Below are 22,126 nucleotides of genomic sequence, written 5' to 3'. Positions count from 1 at the left end.
TTATGTGTGTATTATTACATCCCTCCTCTCACGCAGCAGGTGTGTATTATGTGAGTATTATTCCATCCTTCCTCCTAACACGCAGCAGGTGTGTATTATGTGAGTATTATTCCATCCTTTCTTCTCACACGCAGCAGGTGTGTATTATGTGTGTATTATTACATCCTCCTCCTCTCACGCAGCAGGTATGTATTATGTGTGTATTATTACATCCTCCTCCTATCACACAGCAGGTATTGTGTGTGTATTATTCCATCCCTCCTCTCACACAGCAGGTATTATGTGTGTATTATTACATCCCTCCTCTCACGCAGCAGGTGTGTATTATGTGAGTATTATTCCATCCTTCCTCCTAACACGCAGCAGGTGTGTATTATGTGAGTATTATTCCATCCTTTCTTCTCACACGCAGCAGGTATGTATTATGTGTCTATTATTCCATCCTTCCTCCTATCACGCAGCAGGTATGTATTATGTGAGTATTATTCCATCGCTTCTCCTCTCACCCAGCAGGTATGTATTATGTGTGTATTATTCCATCGCTCCTCCTCTCACCCAGCAGGTATGTATTATGTGTGTATTATTCCATCGCTCCTCCTCTCACCCAGCAGGTATGTATTATGTGTGTATTATTCCATCCCTCCTCCTCTCACCCAGCAGGTATGTATTATGTGAGTATTATTCCATCCTTCCTCCTCTCACACAGCAGGTATGTATTATGGGGGTAATTCCGAGTTGTTCGCTCGCAAGCTGCTTTTAGCAGCTTTGCACACGCTAAGCCGCCGCCTACTGGGAGTGAATCTTAGCATAATAAAATTGCGAACGAAAGATTAGCAGAATTGCGAATAGACACTTCTTAGCAGTTTCTGAGTAGCTCCAAACTTACTCGGCATCTGCGATCAGTTCAGTGTTTGTCGTTCCTGGTTTGACGTCACAAACACACCCAGCGTTCGCCCAGACACTCCTCCGTTTCTCCAGCCACTCCCGCGTTTTTCCCAGAAACTGCAGCGTTTTTTCACACACACCCATAAAACGGCCAGTTTCCGCCCAGAAACACCCACTTCTTGTCAATCACATTACGATCACCAGAACGAAGAAAAAACCTCGTAATGCCGTGAGTAAAATTCCTAATTGCATAGCAAATTTACTTGTCGCAGTCGCACTGCGGATATTGCGCATGCGCAGTAGCGACTATTCGCTCCGTTGCGACAAAAAAATAACGAGCGAACAACTCGGAATGACCCCCTATGTGTGTATTATTCCATCCCTCCTCCTCTCACGCAGCAGGTGTGTATTATGTGTGTATTATTCCATCCTTCCTCCTCTCACGCAGCAAGTACGTATTATGTGAGTATTATTCCATCCTTCCTCCTCTCACACAGCAGGTGTGTATTATGTGTGTATTATTCCATCCTTCCTCCTCTCACGCAGCAGGTGTGTATTATGTGTGTATTATTCCATCCCTCCTCCTATCACGCAGCAAGTATGTATTATGTGTGCATTACTCCATCCTTCATCCTCTCACGCAGCAGGTATGTACTATGCATGTATTACTCCATCCTTCCTCCTCTCACGCAGCAGGTATGTATTATGTGTGTATTATTCCATCCTTCCTACTATCACGCAGCAGGTATGTATTATGTGTGTATTATTCCATCCCTCCTCCTATCACGCAGCAGGTATGTATTATGTGAGTATTATTCCATCCTTCCTCCTCTCACGCAGCAGGTATGTATTATGTGTGTATTATTCCATCCTTCCTCCTCTCACGCAGCAGGTGTGAATTATGTGTGTATTATTCCATCCTTCCTCCTCTCACGCAGCAGGTGTGTATTATGTGTGTATTATTCCATCCTTCCTCCTATCACGCAGCAGGTATGTATTATGTGTGTATTATTCCATCCTTCCTCCTCTCACGCAGCAGGTGTGAATTATGTGTGTATTATTCCATCCCTCCTCCTATCACGCAGCAGGTATGTATTATGTGAGTATTATTCCATCCTTCCTCCTCTCACGCAGCAGGTATGTATTATGTGTGTATTATTCCATCCTTCCTCCTATCACGCAGCAGATATGTATTATGTGTGTATTATTCCATCCCTCCTCCTATCACGCAGCAGGTATGTATTATGTGAGTATTATTCCATCCTTCCTCCTCTCACGCAGCAGGTATGTATTATGTGAGTATTATTCCATCCTTCCTCCTCTCACGCAGCAGGTGTGAATTATGTGTGTATTATTCCATCCTTCCTCCTCTCACACAGCAGGTATGTATTATGTGTGTATTATTCCATCCTTCCTCCTCTCACGCAGCAGGTATGTATTATTTGAGTATTACTCCATCCCTCCTCTCACGCAGCAATGACAGTACTCTGTAGAGATTACCTGTGAAGATAGCTATCCAGTGCTTGTGTGTTAGTCCTTGGTTTAGCAGTGTCTGGAGCAGAGGTAGGTCCTGAGTGAACTCCTGCAGGTGCGCCCAAACACTTTGCAGAATTGGGTCATCCTTCCGCAGTAACAATGTCAGATCCTGCAGATTCCTTTCCCAGTGCTGCAATTTCTCTCTTATCTTGTCAGTGTTCATCTACAGAGACAGATACAGAGAGGGACAAACAGTATTGTTTATCAGGTAGAAAGCAGACAGACAAACATTATGACCCACATACTGTACCATGCAGATGGACGTGGTATCGGACATACCAGGCAGAGGGACGTGGCACCTGACATACCAGGCAAAGAAAGGTGTTAACACCCGTGGCACCTGACATACCATGCAGAAGGACGTGGCACCTGACACACCAGGCAGAAGAACGTGGCACCTGACACACAGGGCAGAGGAAAGAGGCACCTGACACACCAGGCAGAAGAACGTGGCACCTGACACACCAGGCAGAAGAACGTGGCACCTGACACACCAGGCAGAAGAACGTGGCACCTGACACATCAGGCAGAAGAACGTGGCACCTGACACATCAGGCAGAAGAACGTGGCACCTGACACACCAGGCAGAAGAACGTGGCACATTACACACCAGGCAGAAGAAAGAGGCACCTGACACACCAGGCAGAAGAACGTGGCACCTGACACACCAGGCAGAAGAACGTGGCACCTGACACACCAGGCAGAAGAACGTGGCACCTGACACACCAGGCAGAAGAATGTGGCACCTGACACACCAGACAGAAGAACGTGGCACCTGACACACCAGGCAGAAGAACGTGGCACATTACACACCAGGCAGAAGAAAGAGGCACCTGACACACCAGGCAAAAGAACATGGCACCTGACACACCAGGCAGAAGAACATGGCTCCTAACACACCAGGCAGAAGAACATGGCTCCTGACACACCAGGCAGAAGAACATGGCTCCTGACACACCAGGCAGAAGAACATGGCTCCTGACACACCAGGCAGAAGAACGTGGCTCCTGACACACCAGGCAGAAGAACGTGGCACCTGACACACCAGGCAGAAGAACGTGGCTCCTAACACACCAGGCAGAAAGAACGTGGCACCTGACACACCAGGCAGAAGAACGTGGCTCCTAACACACCAGGCAGAAGAACATGGCTCCTGACACACCAGGCAGAAGAACATGGCTCCTGACACACCAGGCAGAAGAACATGGCACCTGACACACCAGGCAGAAGAACATGGCTCCTGACACACCAGGCAGAAGAACATGGCACCTGACACACCAGACAGAAGAACGTGGCACCTGACACACCAGGCAGAAGAACGTGGCACCTGACACACCAGGCAGAAGAACGTGGCACATTACACACCAGGCAGAAGAAAGAGGCACCTGACACACCAGGCAGAAGAAAGAGGCACCTGACACACCAGGCAGAAGAACGTGGCACCTGACACACCAGGCAGAAGAACGTGGCTCCTAACACACCAGGCAGAAGAACATGGCTCCTGACACACCAGGCAGAAGAACATGGCACCTGACACACCAGGCAGAAGAACATGGCTCCTGACACACCAGGCAGAAGAACGTGGCACATTACACACCAGGCAGAAGAAAGAGGCACCTGACACACCAGGCAGAAGAACGTGGCACCTGACACACCAGGCAGAAGAACGTGGCACCTGACACACCAGGCAGAAGAACGTGGCACCTGACACACCAGCAGAACATGGCGCCTGACACACCAGACAGAAAAACATGGCACCTGACACACCATGCAGAAGAACATGGCTCCTGACACACCAGGCAGAAGAACATGGCTCCTGACACACCAGGCAGAAGAACGTGGCTCCTGACACACCGGACAGAAGAACGTGGCAGCTGACACACCGGGCAGAAGAACGTGGCACCTGACACACCAGGCAGAAGAAAGAGGCACCTGACACACCAGGCAGAAGAACGTGGCACCTGACACTACAGGCAGAAGAACGTGGCATCTGACACTACAGGCAGAAGAACGTGGCACCTGACACTACAGGCAGAAGAACATAGCACCTGACACACCAGACAGAAGAACGTGGCACCTGACACACCAGGCAGAAGAACGTGGCACCTGACACACCAGGCAGAAGAACGTGGCACATTACACACCAGGCAGAAGAAAGAGGCACCTGACACACCAGGCAAAAGAATATGGCACCTGACACACCAGGCAAAAGAACATGGCACCTGACACACCAGGCAGAAGAACATGGCTCCTGACACACCAGGCAGAAGAACATGGCTCCTAACACACCAGGCAGAAGAACATGGCTCTTGACACACCAGGCAGAAGAACATGGCTTCTGACACACCAGGCAGAAGAACATGGCTCCTGACACACCAGGCAGAAGAACATGGCTCCTGACACACCAGGCAGAAGAACGTGGCACCTGACACACCAGACAGAAGAACGTGGCACCTGACACACCAGGCAGAAGAACGTGGCACCTGACACACCAGGCAGAAGAAAGAGGCACCTGACACACCAGGCAGAAGAACGTGGCACCTGACACACCAGGCAGAAGAACGTGGCTCCTAACACACCAGGCAGAAGAACATGGCTCCTGACACACCAGGCAGAAGAACATGGCACCTGACACACCAGGCAGAAGAACATGGCTCCTGACACACCAGGCAGAAGAACGTGGCACATTACACACCAGGCAGAAGAAAGAGGCACCTGACACACCAGGCAGAAGAACGTGGCACCTGACACACCAGGCAGAAGAACGTGGCACCTGACACACCAGCAGAACATGGCGCCTGACACACCAGACAGAAAAACATGGCACCTGACACACCATGCAGAAGAACATGGCTCCTGACACACCAGGCAGAAGAACATGGCTCCTGACACACCAGGCAGAAGAACATGGCTCCTGACACACCGGACAGAAGAACGTGGCAGCTGACACACTGGGCAGAAGAACGTGGCACCTGACACACCAGGCAGAAGAAAGAGGCACCTGACACACCAGGCAGAAGAACGTGGCACCTGACACTACAGGCAGAAGAACGTGGCACCTGACACTACAGGCAGAAGAACGTGGCACCTGACACACCAGACAGAAGAACTTGGCACCTAACACACCAGGCAGAAGAACGTGGCACCTGACACACCAGCAGAACATGGCGCCTGACACACCAGACAGAAAAACATGGCACCTGACACACCAGGCAGAAGAACATGGCACCTGAAATACCAGACAGAAGAACATGGAACCTGACACACCGGGCAGAAGAACGTGGCACCTGACACATCAGGCGGTTGAACGTGGCACCTGACACACCAGGCGGTTGAACGTGGCACCTGACACACAGGGCAGAAGAACATGGCACCTGCCACACCAGGCAGAAGAACATGGCTCCTGACACACCAGGCAGAAGAACATGGCTCCTGACACACCGGACAGAAGAACGTGGCAGCTGACACACTGGGCAGAAGAACGTGGCACCTGACACACTGGGCAGAAGAACGTGGCACCTGACACACCAGGCAGAAGAACGTGGCAGCTGACACACCAGGCAGAAGAACGTGGCACCCTGCAGGTGAGCATGTGGGGTCCAGGTTACCTTAGTAAAGGGGCTGAGTTTCCAGGCTTTAATCTGTTCTCTGCTTCTACACAGCAGTTTCCATGAATCCTGGCGTGCCTGGATCTGCTGCTCTCCAACAGCGACCTCTGAGATGTCAAAGACTTTTCCTACAGAAAGACACAGGGCTGAGTACGCAAAAAACATGTACACAGGTGTCATGTCTCAGTGTGCTCTGCATGTACACAGGTGTCATGTCTCAGTGTGCTCTGCATGTACACAGGTGTCATGTCTCAGTGTGCTCTGCATGTACACAGGTGTCATGTCTCAGTGTGCTCTGCATGTACACAGGTGTCATGTCTCAGTGTGCTCTGCATGTACACAGGTGTCATGTCTCAGTGTGCTCTGCATGTACACAGGTGTCATGTCTCAGTGTGCTCTGCATGTACACAGGTGTCATGTCTCAGTGTGCTCTGCATGTACACAGGTGTCATGTCTCAGTGTGCTCTGCATGTACACAGGTGTCATGTCTCAGTGTGCTCTGCATGTACACAGGTGTCATGTCTCAGTGTGCTCTGCATGTACACAGGTGTCATGTCTCAGTGTGCTCTGCATGTACACAGGTGTCATGTCTCACTGTGCTCTGCATGTACACAGGTGTCATGTTTCAGTGTGCTCTGCATGTACACAGGTGTCATGTCTCAATGTGCTCTGCATGTACACAGCTGTTATGTCTCAGTGTGCTCTGCATGTACACAGGTGTAATGTCTCAGTGTGCTCTGCATGTACAAAAGTGTCATGTCTCAGTGTGCTCTGCATGTACACAAGTGTCATGTCTCAGTGTGCTCTGCATGTACACAGGTGTCATGTCTCAATGTGCTCTGCATGTACACAGGTGTCATGTTTCAGTGTGCTCTGCATGTACACAGGTGTCATGTCTCAGTGTGCTCTGCATGTACACAGCTGTTATGTCTCAGTGTGCTCTGCATGTACACAGGCGTAATGTCTCAGTGTGCTCTGCATGTACACAGGTGTCATGTCACAGTGTGCTCTGCATGTACACAGGTGTTATGTCACAGTGTGCTCTGCATGTACACAGGTGTCATGTCTCAGTGTGCTCTGCATGTACACAGGTGTCAAGTCTCAGTGTGCTCTGCATGTACACAGGTGTCATGTCTCAGTGTGCTCTGCATGTACACAGGTGTCATGTCTCAGTGTGCTCTGCATGTACACAGGTGTCATGTCTCAGTGTGCTCTGCATGTACACAGGTGTCATGTCTCAGTGTGCTCTGCATGTACACAGGTGTCATGTCTCACTGTGCTCTGCATGTACACAGGTGTCATGTTTCAGTGTGCTCTGCATGTACACAGGTGTCATGTCTCAATGTGCTCTGCATGTACACAGCTGTTATGTCTCAGTGTGCTCTGCATGTACACAGGTGTAATGTCTCAGTGTGCTCTGCATGTACAAAAGTGTCATGTCTCAGTGTGCTCTGCATGTACACAAGTGTCATGTCTCAGTGTGCTCTGCATGTACACAGGTGTCATGTCTCAATGTGCTCTGCATGTACACAGGTGTCATGTTTCAGTGTGCTCTGCATGTACACAGGTGTCATGTCTCAGTGTGCTCTGCATGTACACAGGTGTCAAGTCTCAGTGTGCTCTGCATGTACACAGGTGTCATGTCTCAGTGTGCTCTGCATGTACACAGGTGTCATGTCTCAGTGTGCTCTGCATGTACACAGGTGTCATGTCTCAGTGTGCTCTGCATGTACACAGGTGTCATGTCACAGTGTGCTCTGCATGTACACAGGTGTCATGTCTCAGTGTGCTCTGCATGTACACAGGTGTCATGTCACAGTGTGCTCTGCATGTACAAAAGTGTCATGTCTCAGTGTGCTCTGCATGTACACAAGTGTCATGTCTCAGTGTGCTCTGCATGTACACAGGTGTCATGTCTCAGTGTGCTCTGAAGTTGAAGCATAGAACAAGTAAACATTTGCAGGTAAAAATAGAAATCACTGAATTATTGTGTTTAATAAACTACAATTTAAGTTCGTGATTTATCAGAGTAGCTGCCTACTGCATATATAACCGCTGGACCTACCTGCTGCATATATAACAGCTGGACCTGCCTACTGCATATATAACCGCTGGACCTGCCTACTGCATATATAACCTAACCACTGGACCTGCCTACTGAATATATAACCGCTGGACCTGCCTACTGCATATATAACCGCTGGACCTGCCTACTGCATATATAACCGCTGGACCTGCCTACTGCATATATAACCACTGGACCTGCCTACTGAATATATAACCGCTGGACCTGCCTACTGCATATATAACCTAACCACTGGACCTGCCTACTGCATATATAACCGCTGGACCTGCCTACTGCATATATAACCGCTGGACCTGCCTACTGCATATATAACCGCTGGACCTGCCTACTGCATAGATAACCGCTAGACCTGCCTACTGCATAGATAACCGCTGGACCTGCCTACTGCATAGATAACCGCTGGACCTGCCTACTGCATATATAACCTAACCACTGGACCTGCCTACTGCATATATAACCGCTGGACCTGCCTACTGCATATATAACCTAACCACTGGACCTGCCTACTGAATATATAACCGCTGGACCTGCCTACTGCATATATAACCTAACCACTGGACCTGCCTACTGCATATATAACCGCTGGACCTGCCTACTGCATATATAACCTAACCACTGGACCTGCCTACTGAATATATAACCGCTGGACCTGCCTACTGCATATATAACCTAACCACTGGACCTGCCTACTGCATATATAACCGCTGGACCTGCCTACTGCATATATAACCGCTGGACCTGCCTACTGCATATATAACCGCTGGACCTGCCTACTGCATATATAACCACTGGACCTGCCTACTGAATATATAACCGCTGGACCTGCCTACTGCATATATAACCTAACCACTGGACCTGCCTACTGCATATATAACCGCTGGACCTGCCTACTGCATATATAACCGCTGGACCTGCCTACTGCATATATAACCGCTGGACCTGCCTACTGCATATATAACCGCTGGACCTGCCTACTGCATAGATAACCGCTAGACCTGCCTACTGCATAGATAACCGCTGGACCTGCCTACTGCATAGATAACCGCTGGACCTGCCTACTGCATATATAACCTAACCACTGGACCTGCCTACTGCATATATAACCGCTGGACCTGCCTACTGCATATATAACCTAACCACTGGACCTGCCTACTGAATATATAACCGCTGGACCTGCCTACTGCATATATAACCTAACCACTGGACCTGCCTACTGCATATATAACCGCTGGACCTGCCTACTGCATATATAACCTAACCACTGGACCTGCCTACTGAATATATAACCGCTGGACCTGCCTACTGCATATATAACCTAACCACTGGACCTGCCTACTGCATATATAACCGCTGGACCTGCCTACTGCATATATAACCGCTGGACCTGCCTACTGCATATATAACCAGTGGACCTGCCTACTGCATATATAACCACTGGACCTGCCTACTGAATATATAACCGCTGGACCTGCCTACTGCATATATAACCTAACCACTGGACCTGCCCACTGCATATATAACCGCTGGACCTGACTACTGCATATATAACCGCTGGACCTGCCTACTGCATATATAACCACTGGACCTGCCTACTGCATATATAACCGCTGGACCTGCCTACTGCATAGATAACCGATAGACCTGCCTACTGCATAGATAACCGCTGGACCTGCCTTCTGCATAGATAACCGCTGGACCTGCCTACTGCATATATAACCTAACCACTGGACCTGCCTACTGCATATATAACCGCTGGACCTGCCTACTGCACATATAATTGTTGGACCTGCTTACTGCACATATAACTGCTGGACCTGCCTACTGCACATATAACTGTTGGACCTGCTTACTGCACATATAACTGCTGGACCTGCCTACTGCACATATAACTGTTGGACCTGCTTACTGCACATATAACTGCTGGACCTGCCTACTGCATAGATAACCGCTGGACCTGCCTGCCTACTGCATATATAACCGTTGGACCTGCCTACTGCATAGATAACCGCTGGACCTGCCTACTGCATATATAACTGTTGGACCTGCTTACTGCACATATAACTGCTGGACCTGTCTACTGCACATATAACCAGTGGACCTGCCTACTGCATATATAACCGCTGGACCTGCCTACTGCATATATAACCGCTGGACCTGCCTACTGCATATATAACTGCTGGACCTGCTTACTGCATATACAGTATAACTGCTGGACCTACTGCATATATAATCGCTGTACCTGCCTACTGCTTATATAACTGCTGGACCTGCCTACTGCATATACAACTGCTGGACCTGCCTACTGCATATATAATAGCTGGACCTGCCTACTGCTTATATAACTGCTGGACCTGCCTACTGCATATATAACTGCTGGACCTGCCTACTGCATATATAATTACTGGACCTGCCTACTGCATATATAACCGCTGGACCTGCCTACTGCATATATAATAACTGGACCTGCCTACTGCTTATATAACTGCTGGACCTGCCTACTGCATATATAACTGCTGGACCTGCCTACTGCATATATAATTACTGGACCTGCCTACTGCATATATAATTACTGGACCTGCCTACTGCATATATAATTACTGGACCTGCCTACTGCATATACAGTATAACCGCTGGACCAGATGTAGTAAGTTATGCCGGCGGTCGGGCTCCTGGTGGCCAACATACCGGCGCCGGAATCCCATCCGCCGGCATACCGAAAGCTGGGCGAGCGCAAATGAGCGCCTTGCGGGCTCGCTACGTGCGCCACGCTATCTATTCTCCCTCCAGGGGGATCATGGACCCCCAAGAGGAAGAAAAGCTGTCGGTATGCCGGCGGTCAGGATTCCGGCGCCGGTATGCTGATTATCGGGAGCCCGGTCGCTGACAAACTGAAGCCCACCCCGCTGGACCTGCCTACTGCATATATAACCGCTGGACACATGTGTGGCAATCTTTCTACAATGCGTCATCAGGTTGGAGGTCAGACGTCCTGATGCCTCTGGGTCCTAGTACCTGGTTTGTATGCAGATTAGGAGCTGTCTAAGGGGCCCATTTATCAACCAATATTTGAGCCTGTCGGGTGTATTCAGGGGTAGCCGCAAATATTACCCACTTATTGTAACTGATGATTTTTCCCTTCAAAACTGTTCATATAGTTTTTTATTTTAATTAATATAGTTTTATAAAAATATTTACACATTATATTATGCACATCTGCAGAACGGATCTCCTCATCAAAAACTGGGGGACCCAGTGGGGCGGCGCGGTCACGTGATCTGATCATGCCAGGTCAGTGGTATCACCAGAATGTATGTACCCAGGACCCCAGCAGATCTCTTCCAAACCTGCTGCGATTCTTCCATTCCCACCGGCAGCCGCATCCCTCATAGGCTTCTATGCTGCCAGATTTACCCATATCCGGACTGCCAAGCTTCCCCCATATTGGTCCCCGTAGTGTATGTAGGGCCTACTCAGGCCTGACCGCTGCTGTGCGAAATCACACAGCGGCCGATGATCCAAAGACTGCGCATGTGTATGCACCACAAGGCGCAGGCGCGTCACCAAACAGCGACAGGATGGTGCGAAAATTTTGATCGCTAGGCGTACGCAAGGTGATTAACAGGGAACTGGTGTTTGTGGGTGGCAACTGGTCGTTCTCTGGGAGTGTCAGGAAATGCGCAGGCGTTCCCAAGCGTTGTCAGGGAGGGTGTGTGATGTCAGCTCCGGCCCCGGTCAGCCTGTAGGAGTAAGTCCTGGTTGTGCACACACTTGCACGGGACGGCTTTTCACTCTCTCAGGCGTTGACTATCTGATCGCAGACCTCTGCAAAACCGCACAGCAGCGATCAGGTGTGAATTAGGCCGCAGTGTAGTACAGTCTGCCCTGTATGTTACTGTGTGTGATAAAGGTGCATTTGGGGCTCGGGATTGGGGCGATAGGTCACCCATACACAGTTATTATGTAGCTATATGGTGCACGCAGTGTAGGGTAAGTGGGGTCACCCTTTGATGCTGGGGACCCTTCTGCGCCACAGACTACTCCTGCACTGCATACACTGCGACACACATGGAGCTCACCCTGTAAGACCTGACGTGAGTGGCTGAATTCCCGCAGCTGAAGAAGACGAGTGCGCAGGCTCTGGCGCAGCGTTCCCAGGTCTCGCAATATCAGAGCCGGGTTCTGAGAAGGATCCAGGAATACCGGAGAGGAGGCGGCCGCTATCACATCCTCCACTTCTCTGTAACACTGCAGAAATGACTTCTCCAAGCTGGAGGACATGGAGGAGAGGTGACTGCTCAGGAACTCCGCAGAAGTCCTCAGAGAGTGATGGAACACGTCCCACATGTCCATCAGCTGGGGAGATAACAAGTCACATATCACCAAAGTCTGCTCTACAGTCCATATATAAAACATATCATAGGTGTGCCGCTCTGGGACCCCCCCCCCCCCCTCCACCCCCTCCACCCCCTCCACCGGGTAACGGACTACCTCTTCCACCCCTTGCTCTGGGACATCTGCTCACCTGGGACACCCCACCTCTGCCGGGTAACGGACTACCTCTTCCACCCCTTGCTCTGGGACATCTGTTCACCTGGGACACCCCACCTCTGCCGGGTAACGGACTACCTCTTCCACCCCTTGCTCTGGGACATCTGTTCACCTGGGACACCCCACCTCTGCCGGGTAACGGACTACCTCTTCCACCCCTTGCTCTGGGACATCTGTTCATCTGTTCATCTGCTCACCTGGGACTTCCCTCCCCCCCCCTCCGCCGGGTAACGGACTACCTCTTCCACCCCTTGCTCTGGGACATCTGCTCACCTGGGACACCCACCTCTGCCGGGTAACGGACTACCTCTTCCACCCCTTGCTCTGGGACATCTGCTCAGCTGGGACACCCCACCTCTGCCGGGTAACGGACTACCTCTTCCACCCCTTGCTCTGGGACATCTGTTCACCTGGGACACCCCACCTCTGCCGGGTAACGGACTACCTCTTCCACCCCTTGCTCTGGGACATCTGTTCACCTGGGACACCCCACCTCTGCCGGGTAACGGACTACCTCTTCCACCCCTTGCTCTGGGACATCTGTTCATCTGTTCATCTGCTCACCTGGGACTTCCCTCCCCCCCCCTCCGCCGGGTAACGGACTACCTCTTCCACCCCTTGCTCTGGGACATCTGCTCACCTGGGACACCCACCTCTGCCGGGTAACGGACTACCTCTTCCACCCCTTGCTCTGGGACATCTGCTCAGCTGGGACACCCCACCTCTGCCGGGTAACGGACTACCTCTTCCACCCCTTGCTCTGGGACATCTGCTCACCTGGGACACCCCACCTCTGCCGGGTAACGGACTACCTCTTCCACCCCTTGCTCTGGGACATCTGTTCACCTGGGACACCCCACCTCTGCCGGGTAACGGACTACCTCTTCCACCCCTTGCTCTGGGACATCTGTTCACCTGGGACACCCCACCTCTGCCGGGTAACGGACTACCTCTTCCACCCCTTGCTCTGGGACATCTGTTCATCTGTTCATCTGCTCACCTGGGACTTCCCCCCCCCCCCCTCCGCCGGGTAACGGACTACCTCTTCCACCCCTTGCTCTGGGACATCTGCTCACCTGGGACACCCACCTCTGCCGGGTAACGGACTACCTCTTCCACCCCTTGCTCTGGGACATCTGCTCAGCTGGGACACCCCACCTCTGCCGGGTAACGGACTACCTCTTCCACCCCTTGCTCTGGGACACCCAGGTAAGCAGTTGATGGGGTAGATGTACTAAACAGTGATAAAAGTAAAGAAGTGAGCAAGTGGAGAAGTTGTCCATGGCAACCAATCAGCATTGACGTAACATTTATAATTTGCATACCATAAAAGTATACAGAGCAGCTGATTGGTTGCCATGGGCAACTTCTCCACTTTTATCACTGCCTAGTACGTGTCACCCTATTATGTCCTGCATGAGGGGGAGGGGGGGAGAGTAGACCATAATGAGGCATAGGGTGTGTGTGGGGGGGGGGGGTGTGGGGGGGGGGGGGGTCCCAGAGCGCAACTTGCGCACGCCTATGCATATTATTCTACATTATTGTCATACCCTGCAACATATGTAACTACACATCACACCTCACCCTACTACACCTGTAACTACACATCACACCTCCTCCTACTACACCTGTAACTACACACCACACCTCCTCCTACTACACCTGTAACTACACGTCACACCTCCTCCTACTACACCTGTAACTACACGTCACACCTCCTCCTACTACACCTGTAACTACACATCACACCTCCTCCTACTACACCTGTAACTACACATCACACCTACTCCTACTACACCAGTAACTACACATCACACCTCCTCCTACTACACCTGTAACTACACGTCACACCTCCTCCTACTACACCTGTAACTACACATCACACCACCTACTACTACACCTGTAACTACACGTCACACCTCCTCCTACTACACATCACACCTCCTCCTACTACAACTGTAACTACACATCACACCTCCTACTACTACTACACATCACACCTCCTCCTACTACACCTGTAACTACACATCACACCTCCTCCTACTACACCTGTAACTACACGTCACACCTCCTCCTACTACACATCACACCTCCTCATACTACACCTGTAACTACACATCACACCTCCTCCTACTACACCTGTAACTACACGTCACACCTCCTCCTACTACACCTGTAACTACACGTCACACCTCCTCCTACTACACCTGTAACTACACGTCACATCTCCTCCTACTACACCTGTAACTACACACCACACCCCCTCCTACTACTACACCTGTAACTACACGTCACACCTCCTCCTACTACACCTGTAACTACACGTCACACCTCCTCCTACTACACCTGTAACTACACATCACACCTCCTCCTACTACACCTGTAACTACACATATCACCGCACCACCTCCTACTACACCTGTAAATACATGTCACACCTCCTCCTACTACACCTGTAACTACAAATATCACCGCACCACCTACTACTACACCTGTAACTACACATCACACCTCCTCTTACTACACATCACACCTCCTCCTACTACACCTGTAACTACACGTCACACCTCCTCCTACTACACCTGTAACTACACATATCACCGCACCACCTACTACTACACCTGTAACTACACATCACACCTCCTCTTACTACACCTGTAACTACACATCACACCTCGTCGTATACCTGTAACTACACGTCACACCTCCTCCTACTACACCTGTAACTACACATCACACTTCCTCCTACTACACCTGTACTACACGTCACACCTCCTCCTACACCTGTAACTACACGTCACACCTCCTCCTACTACACCTATAACTACACATCACACCTCCTCCTACTACACCTGTAACTACACATCACACCTCCTCCTACTACACCTGTAACTACACACCACACCTCCTCCTACTACACCTGTAACTACACATCACACCTCCTCCTACTACACCTGTAACTACACGTCACACCTCCTCCTACTACACCTGTAACTACACATCACACCTCCTCCTACTACACCAGTAACTACACATAACACCTCCTCCTACTACACCTGTAACTACACGTCACACCTCCTCCTACTACACCTGTAACTACACGTCACACCTCCTCCTACTACACCTGTAACTACACGTCACACCTCCTCCTACTACACCTGTAACTACACATCACACCTACTCCTACTACACCAGTAACTACACATCACACCTCCTCCTACTACACCTGTAACTACACGTCACACCTCCTCCTACTACACCTGTAACTACACATCACACCACCTACTACTACACCTGTAACTACACGTCACACCTCCTCCTACTACACATCACACCTCCTCCTACTACAACTGTAACTACACATCACACCTCCTACTACTACTACACATCACACCTCCTCCTACTACACCTGTAACTACACATCACACCTCCTCCTACTACACCTGTAACTACACGTCACACCTCCTCCTACTACACATCACACCTCCACCTACTACACCAGTAACTACACATCACACCTCCTCCTACTACACCTGTAACTACACGTCACACCTCCTCCTACTACACCTGTAACTACACGTCACACCTCCTCCTACTACACCTGTAACTACACGTCACACCTCCTCCTACTACACCTGTAACTACACACCACACCCCCTCCTACTACTACACCTGTAACTACACGTCACACCTCCTCCTACTACACCTGTAACTACACGTCAAACCTCCTCCTACTACACCTGTACTACACATCACACCTCCTCCTACTACACCTGTAACTACACATCACACCTCCTCCTACTACACCTATAACTACACATCACACCTCCTCCTACTACACCTGTAACTACACATATCACCGCACCACCTCCTACTACACCTGTAAATACATGTCACACCTCATCCTACTACACCTGTAACTACAAATATCACCGCACCACCTACTACTACACCTGTAACTACACATCACACCTCCTCTTACTACACCTGTAACTACACATCACTCCTCCTCCTACTACACCTGTAACTACACGTCACACCTCCTCCTACTACACCTGTAACTACACATATCACCACACCACCTACTACTACACCTGTAACTACACATCACACCTCCTCCTACTTCACCTGTAACTACACATCACACCTACTCCTACTACACCTGTAACTACACACCACACCTCCTCCTACTACACCTGTAACTACACATATCACCGCACCACCTCCTACTACACCTGTAAATACATGTCACACCTCATCCTACTACACCTGTAACTACAAATATCACCGCACCACCTACTACTACACCTGTAACTACACATCACACCTCCTCTTACTACACCTGTAACTACACATCACTCCTCCTCCTACTACACCTGTAACTACACGTCACACCTCCTCCTACTACACCTGTAACTACACATATCACCACACCACCTACTACTACACCTGTAACTACACATTACACCTCCTCCTACTTCACCTGTAACTACACATCACACCTACTCCTACTACACCTGTAACTACACACCACACCTCCTCCTACTACACCTGTAACTACACATCACACCTCCTCCTACTACACCTGTAACTACACGTTACACCTCCTCCTACTACACCTGTAACTACACATCACACCTCCTCCTACTACACGTCACACCTCCTCCTACTACACCTGTAACTACACATCACACCTCCTACTACTACACCTGTAACTACACATCACACCTCCTCCGACTACACCTGTAACTACACATTACACCTCCTCCTACTACACCTGTAACTACACATCACACCTCCGCCTACTACACCTGTAACTACACACCACACCTCCTCCTACTACACCTGTAACTACACATCACACCTCCTCCTACTACACCTGTAACTACACATCACACCTCCTCCTACTACACCTGTAACTACACATCACACCTCCTCCTACTACACCTGTAACTACACACCACACCTCCTCCTACTACACCTGTAACTACACATCACACCTCCTCCTACTACACCTGTAACTACACACCACACCTCCTCCTACTACACCTGTAACTACACATCACACCTACTCCTACTACACCTGTAACTACACATCACACCTCCTCCTACTACACCTGTAACTACACACCACACCTCCTCCTACTACACCTATAACTACACATCACACCTCCTCCTACTACACCTGTAACTACACACCACACCTCCTCCTACTACACCTGTAACTACACATATCACCGCACTACCTCCTACTACACCTGTAACTACACGTCACACCTCCTCCTACTACACCTGTAACTACACATTACACCTCCTCCTACTTCACCTGTAACTACACATCACACCTACTCCTACTACACCTGTAACTACACACCACACCTCCTCCTACTACACCTGTAACTACACATCACACCTCCTCCTACTACACCTGTAACTACACGTTACACCTCCTCTTACACCTGTAACTACACATCAAACCTCCTCCTCCTACACCTGTAACTACACATCACACCTCCTCCTACTACACCTGTAACTACACGTCACACCTCCTCCTACTACACCTGTAACTACACATCACACCTCCTCCTACTACACGTCACACCTCCTCCTACTACACCTGTAACTACACATCACACCTCCTCCTACTACACCTGTAACTACACATCACACCTCCTCCGACTACACCTGTAACTACACATCACACCTCCTCCTACTACACCTGTAACTACACATCACACCACCTCCTACTACACCTGTAACTACACATCACACCTCCTCCTACTACACCTGTAACTACACACCACACCTCCTCCTACTACACCTGTAACTACACATCACACCTCCTCCTACTACACCTGTAACTACACACCACACCTCCTCCTACTACACCTGTAACTACACATCACACATACTCCTACTACACCTGTAACTACACATCACACCTCCTCCTACTACACCTGTAACTACACATCACACCTCCTCCTACTACACCTGTAACTACACGTCACACCTCCTCCTACTACACCTGTACTACACATCACACCTCCTCCTACTACACCTGTAACTACACATCACACCTCCTCCTACTACACCTGTAACTACACGTCACACCTCCTCCTACTACTACACCTGTAACTACACATCACACCTCCTCCTACTACTACACCTGTAACTACACACCACACCTCCGCCTACTACACCTGTAACTACATGTCACACCTCCTCATACTACACCTGTAACTACACACCACACCTCCTCCTACTACACCTGTAACTACACGTCACACCTCCTCCTACTACACCTGTAACTACACGTCACACCTCCTCATACTACACCTGTAACTACACGTCACACCTCCTCCTACTACACCTGTAACTACACGTCACACCTCCTCATACTACACCTGTAACTACACGTCACACCTCCTCCTACACCTGTAACTACACGTCACACCTCCTCCTACTACACCTGTAACTACACGTCACACCTCCTCCTACTACACCTGTAACTACACGTCACACCTCCTCCTACTACACCTGTAACTACACGTCACACCTCCTCCTACTACACCTGTAACTACACATCACACCTCCTCCTACTACACCTGTAACTACACATCACACCTCCTCCTACTACACACCACACCTCCTCCTACTACACCTGTAACTACACGTCACACCTCCTCTTACTACACCTGTAACGACACATCCTGTAATTATAGCTGTAACTAGAAAATATAATACATATTTTATAGTTATGTAAATATTTGTTAGTGAACAACCAGTAGGATGGGAACAGCTGGAATAATGGAAGTAAATTATGTCTGAAAGGTGATGCAAACAATTCCTACAGGTGTTTATTAGTTAATAAGAAACCCACTGCCAGTATGAAAGCAGTGTTGGAACAGGCAGGTATTACCCCTCTGAAGCATTATTTGGACCATATTGCGCTGCAGGAAGTTATGTTATTACTATATTGCTACAATAATGGTGAGAAATAACAAAAAATAGAGGAAGACAGTCTGACCATTCTAGTCCGTTACACTGTAACGGGTAAATGTAATAGGGTGCAGGTTTTCTGTGCAGGACACACTCGTACCTTCTCACACATGTAAAAGATGCAAGTTTGTCCCGCAACTAGCAAATGTAATAACCTGTGAATTTGTGGGTTTGAGGCTCTTACATTATGAGAGCTCATAGCAGTGCTTTACATGTATATCTGCATCTGTAATGCGAGTTTCATTACAAGGTGCGAGTGTGACAGAAAAATACAAAGAAAACATGCGTGAGGCACCCGGTGTTTGAAGAACCAGCTCCGGGCTCATGCATTTCCCCCCCTGTATATTTTGAACCAGGACCAGCTCAAAGAGTCCGGGGCTGATTATCCTTTTTATTTTATTTTTTTGGGGTTGGGGGAACCACATGATTTAAAAAAAAAAATATTTTACAATTTTATCTATTTCTTAACTTTTACGCACAGCAGCATGCAGAGATCTCGCTGGTCGGTCCATGCTTCTGCTCGGTTCGCCTATAAAAAGACAGTCTATTTCTAGGTGAGTTTTTGGTACGGTTTAAGGTGCAAGTATCCTGTTACATTGGCCGAGTTCTGTGTTTTCCATAGGAAAACATCTGGATGTGAGTTGTGCCAATGGGAGCTGCGGGATAGACAGAAACATTCGAGTCTGCATGTTCCCACATCCTATTACACTGTGCACGTTCTCGGGCACTGGAGAACTGAAGGAAACTCTGATACATATGTCTGACTCAACGCCACGTCAGTATCAGAAGACAAGTGTGTGAAAGTGCGCAGCTCGGGTGATAGGTGGCTGATAGGACAGTAGCTTCTAGCTCAGCTCATTACTGGTAGAAGAAGGCAGCTGCAGGTAGGACGGGTGGAGTGGCAGTAAGAAGATATTGTATAGTAAGAGGTGGCTGATAGGACAGTAGCTTCTAGCTCAGCTCATTACTGGTAGAAGAAGGCAGCTGCAGGTAGGACGGGTGGAGTGGCAGTAAGAAGATATTGTATAGTAAGAGGTGGCTGATAGGACAGTAGCTTCTAGCTCAGCTCATTACTGGTAGAAGAAGGCAGCTGCAGGTAGGACAGGTGGAGTGGCAGTAAGAAGATACTGTATAATAAGAGGTGGCTGATAGGACAATAGCTCCTAGCTCAGCTCATTACTGGTAGAAGAAGGCAGCTGCAGGTAGGACAGGTGGAGTGGCAGTAAGAAGATATTGTATAGTAAGAGGTGGCTGATAGGACAGTAGCTTCTAGCTCAGCTCATTACTGGTAGAAGAAGGCAGCTGCAGGTAGGACAGGTGGAGTGGCAGTAAGAAGATACTGTATAATAAGAGGTGGCTGATAGGACAGTAGCTTCTAGCTCAGCTCATTACTGGTAGAAGAAGGCAGCTACAGGTAGGACAGGTGGAGTGGCAGTAAGAAGATATTGTATAATAAGAGGTGGCTGATAGGACAATAGCTCCTAGCTCAGCTCATTACTGGTAGAAGAAGGCAGCTGCAGGTAGGACGGGTGGAGTGGCAGTAAGAAGATATTGTATAATAAGAGGTGGCTGATAGGACAATAGCTCCTAGCTCAGCTCATTACTGGTAGAAGAAGGCAGCTGCAGGTAGGACAGGTGGAATGGCAGTAAGAAGATATTGTATAATAAGAGGTGGCTGATAGGACAGTAGATTCTAGCTCAGCTCATTACTGGTAGAAGAAGGCAGCTGCAGGTAGGACAGGTGGAGTGGCAGTAAGAAGATACTGTATAATAAGAGGTGGCTGACAGGACAGTAGCTCCTATATCAGCTCATTACTGGTAGAAGAAGGCAGCTGCAGGTAGGACAGATGGAGTGGCAGTAAGAAGATATTGTATAATAAGAGGTGGCTGATGATAGGACAGTAGCTTCTAGCTCAGCTCATTACTGGTAGAAGAAGGCAGCTGCAGGTAGGACGGGTGGAGTGGCAGTAAGAAGATATTGTATAATAAGAGGTGGCTGATAGGACAATAGCTTCTAGCTCAGCTCATTACTGGTAGAAGAAGGCAGCTGCAGGTAGGACAGGTGGAGTGGCAGTAAGTAGATATTGTATAATAAGAGGTGGCTGATAGGACAATAGCTCCTAGCTCAGCTCATTACTGGTAGAAGAAGGCAGCTGCAGGTAGGACAGGTAGAGTGGCAGTAAGAAGATATTGTATACTAAGAGTATACAAAAGATAGAGTGCGCTGTCAGAGAGCTGCTGGTGTAGGGGGTGGTAATTCCCCAAAGGAATATAGAAGCAATAGAATTAATAGTCACCAGCGCTTTAAAAGAAAATGATAATAATAATAATAATAATAATAATAATAATAATAATAATAATACTCTGATTAAAAATGCATAAATAAATGAATATAAATTCAGGACGGTAGGTTTAAGTTTAAAAAGTATAGGATAAATTTAATGAAAAATAACATGAAATCACA

The 22,126-nt window shown here is 49.0% G+C and overlaps 1 protein-coding gene across 2 annotated transcripts in view; it reads right to left on the bottom strand.

Moving 5' to 3' along the window:
• The window catches only part of DNHD1 (dynein heavy chain domain 1), a 392,142-nt gene that overhangs the window by 237,346 nt on the left and 132,670 nt on the right, over positions 1–22,126 (bottom strand). For both annotated transcript variants that reach the window (XM_063950780.1, XM_063950781.1), the window contains exons 14-16: positions 12,192–12,468; positions 6,030–6,157; positions 2,386–2,584 (exon numbers count right to left, since the gene is read on the bottom strand). In XM_063950780.1, coding sequence (XP_063806850.1) covers positions 2,386–2,584; positions 6,030–6,157; positions 12,192–12,468 — 604 coding nt within the window. The remainder of the gene's footprint in view (positions 1–2,385; positions 2,585–6,029; positions 6,158–12,191; positions 12,469–22,126) is intronic.

This window comes from Pseudophryne corroboree, chromosome 2, assembly GCF_028390025.1.
Source record: "Pseudophryne corroboree isolate aPseCor3 chromosome 2, aPseCor3.hap2, whole genome shotgun sequence".
Classification (NCBI taxonomy): Eukaryota; Metazoa; Chordata; class Amphibia; order Anura; family Myobatrachidae; genus Pseudophryne; species Pseudophryne corroboree.
This window is presented reverse-complemented; position numbering and strand designations above follow the sequence as displayed.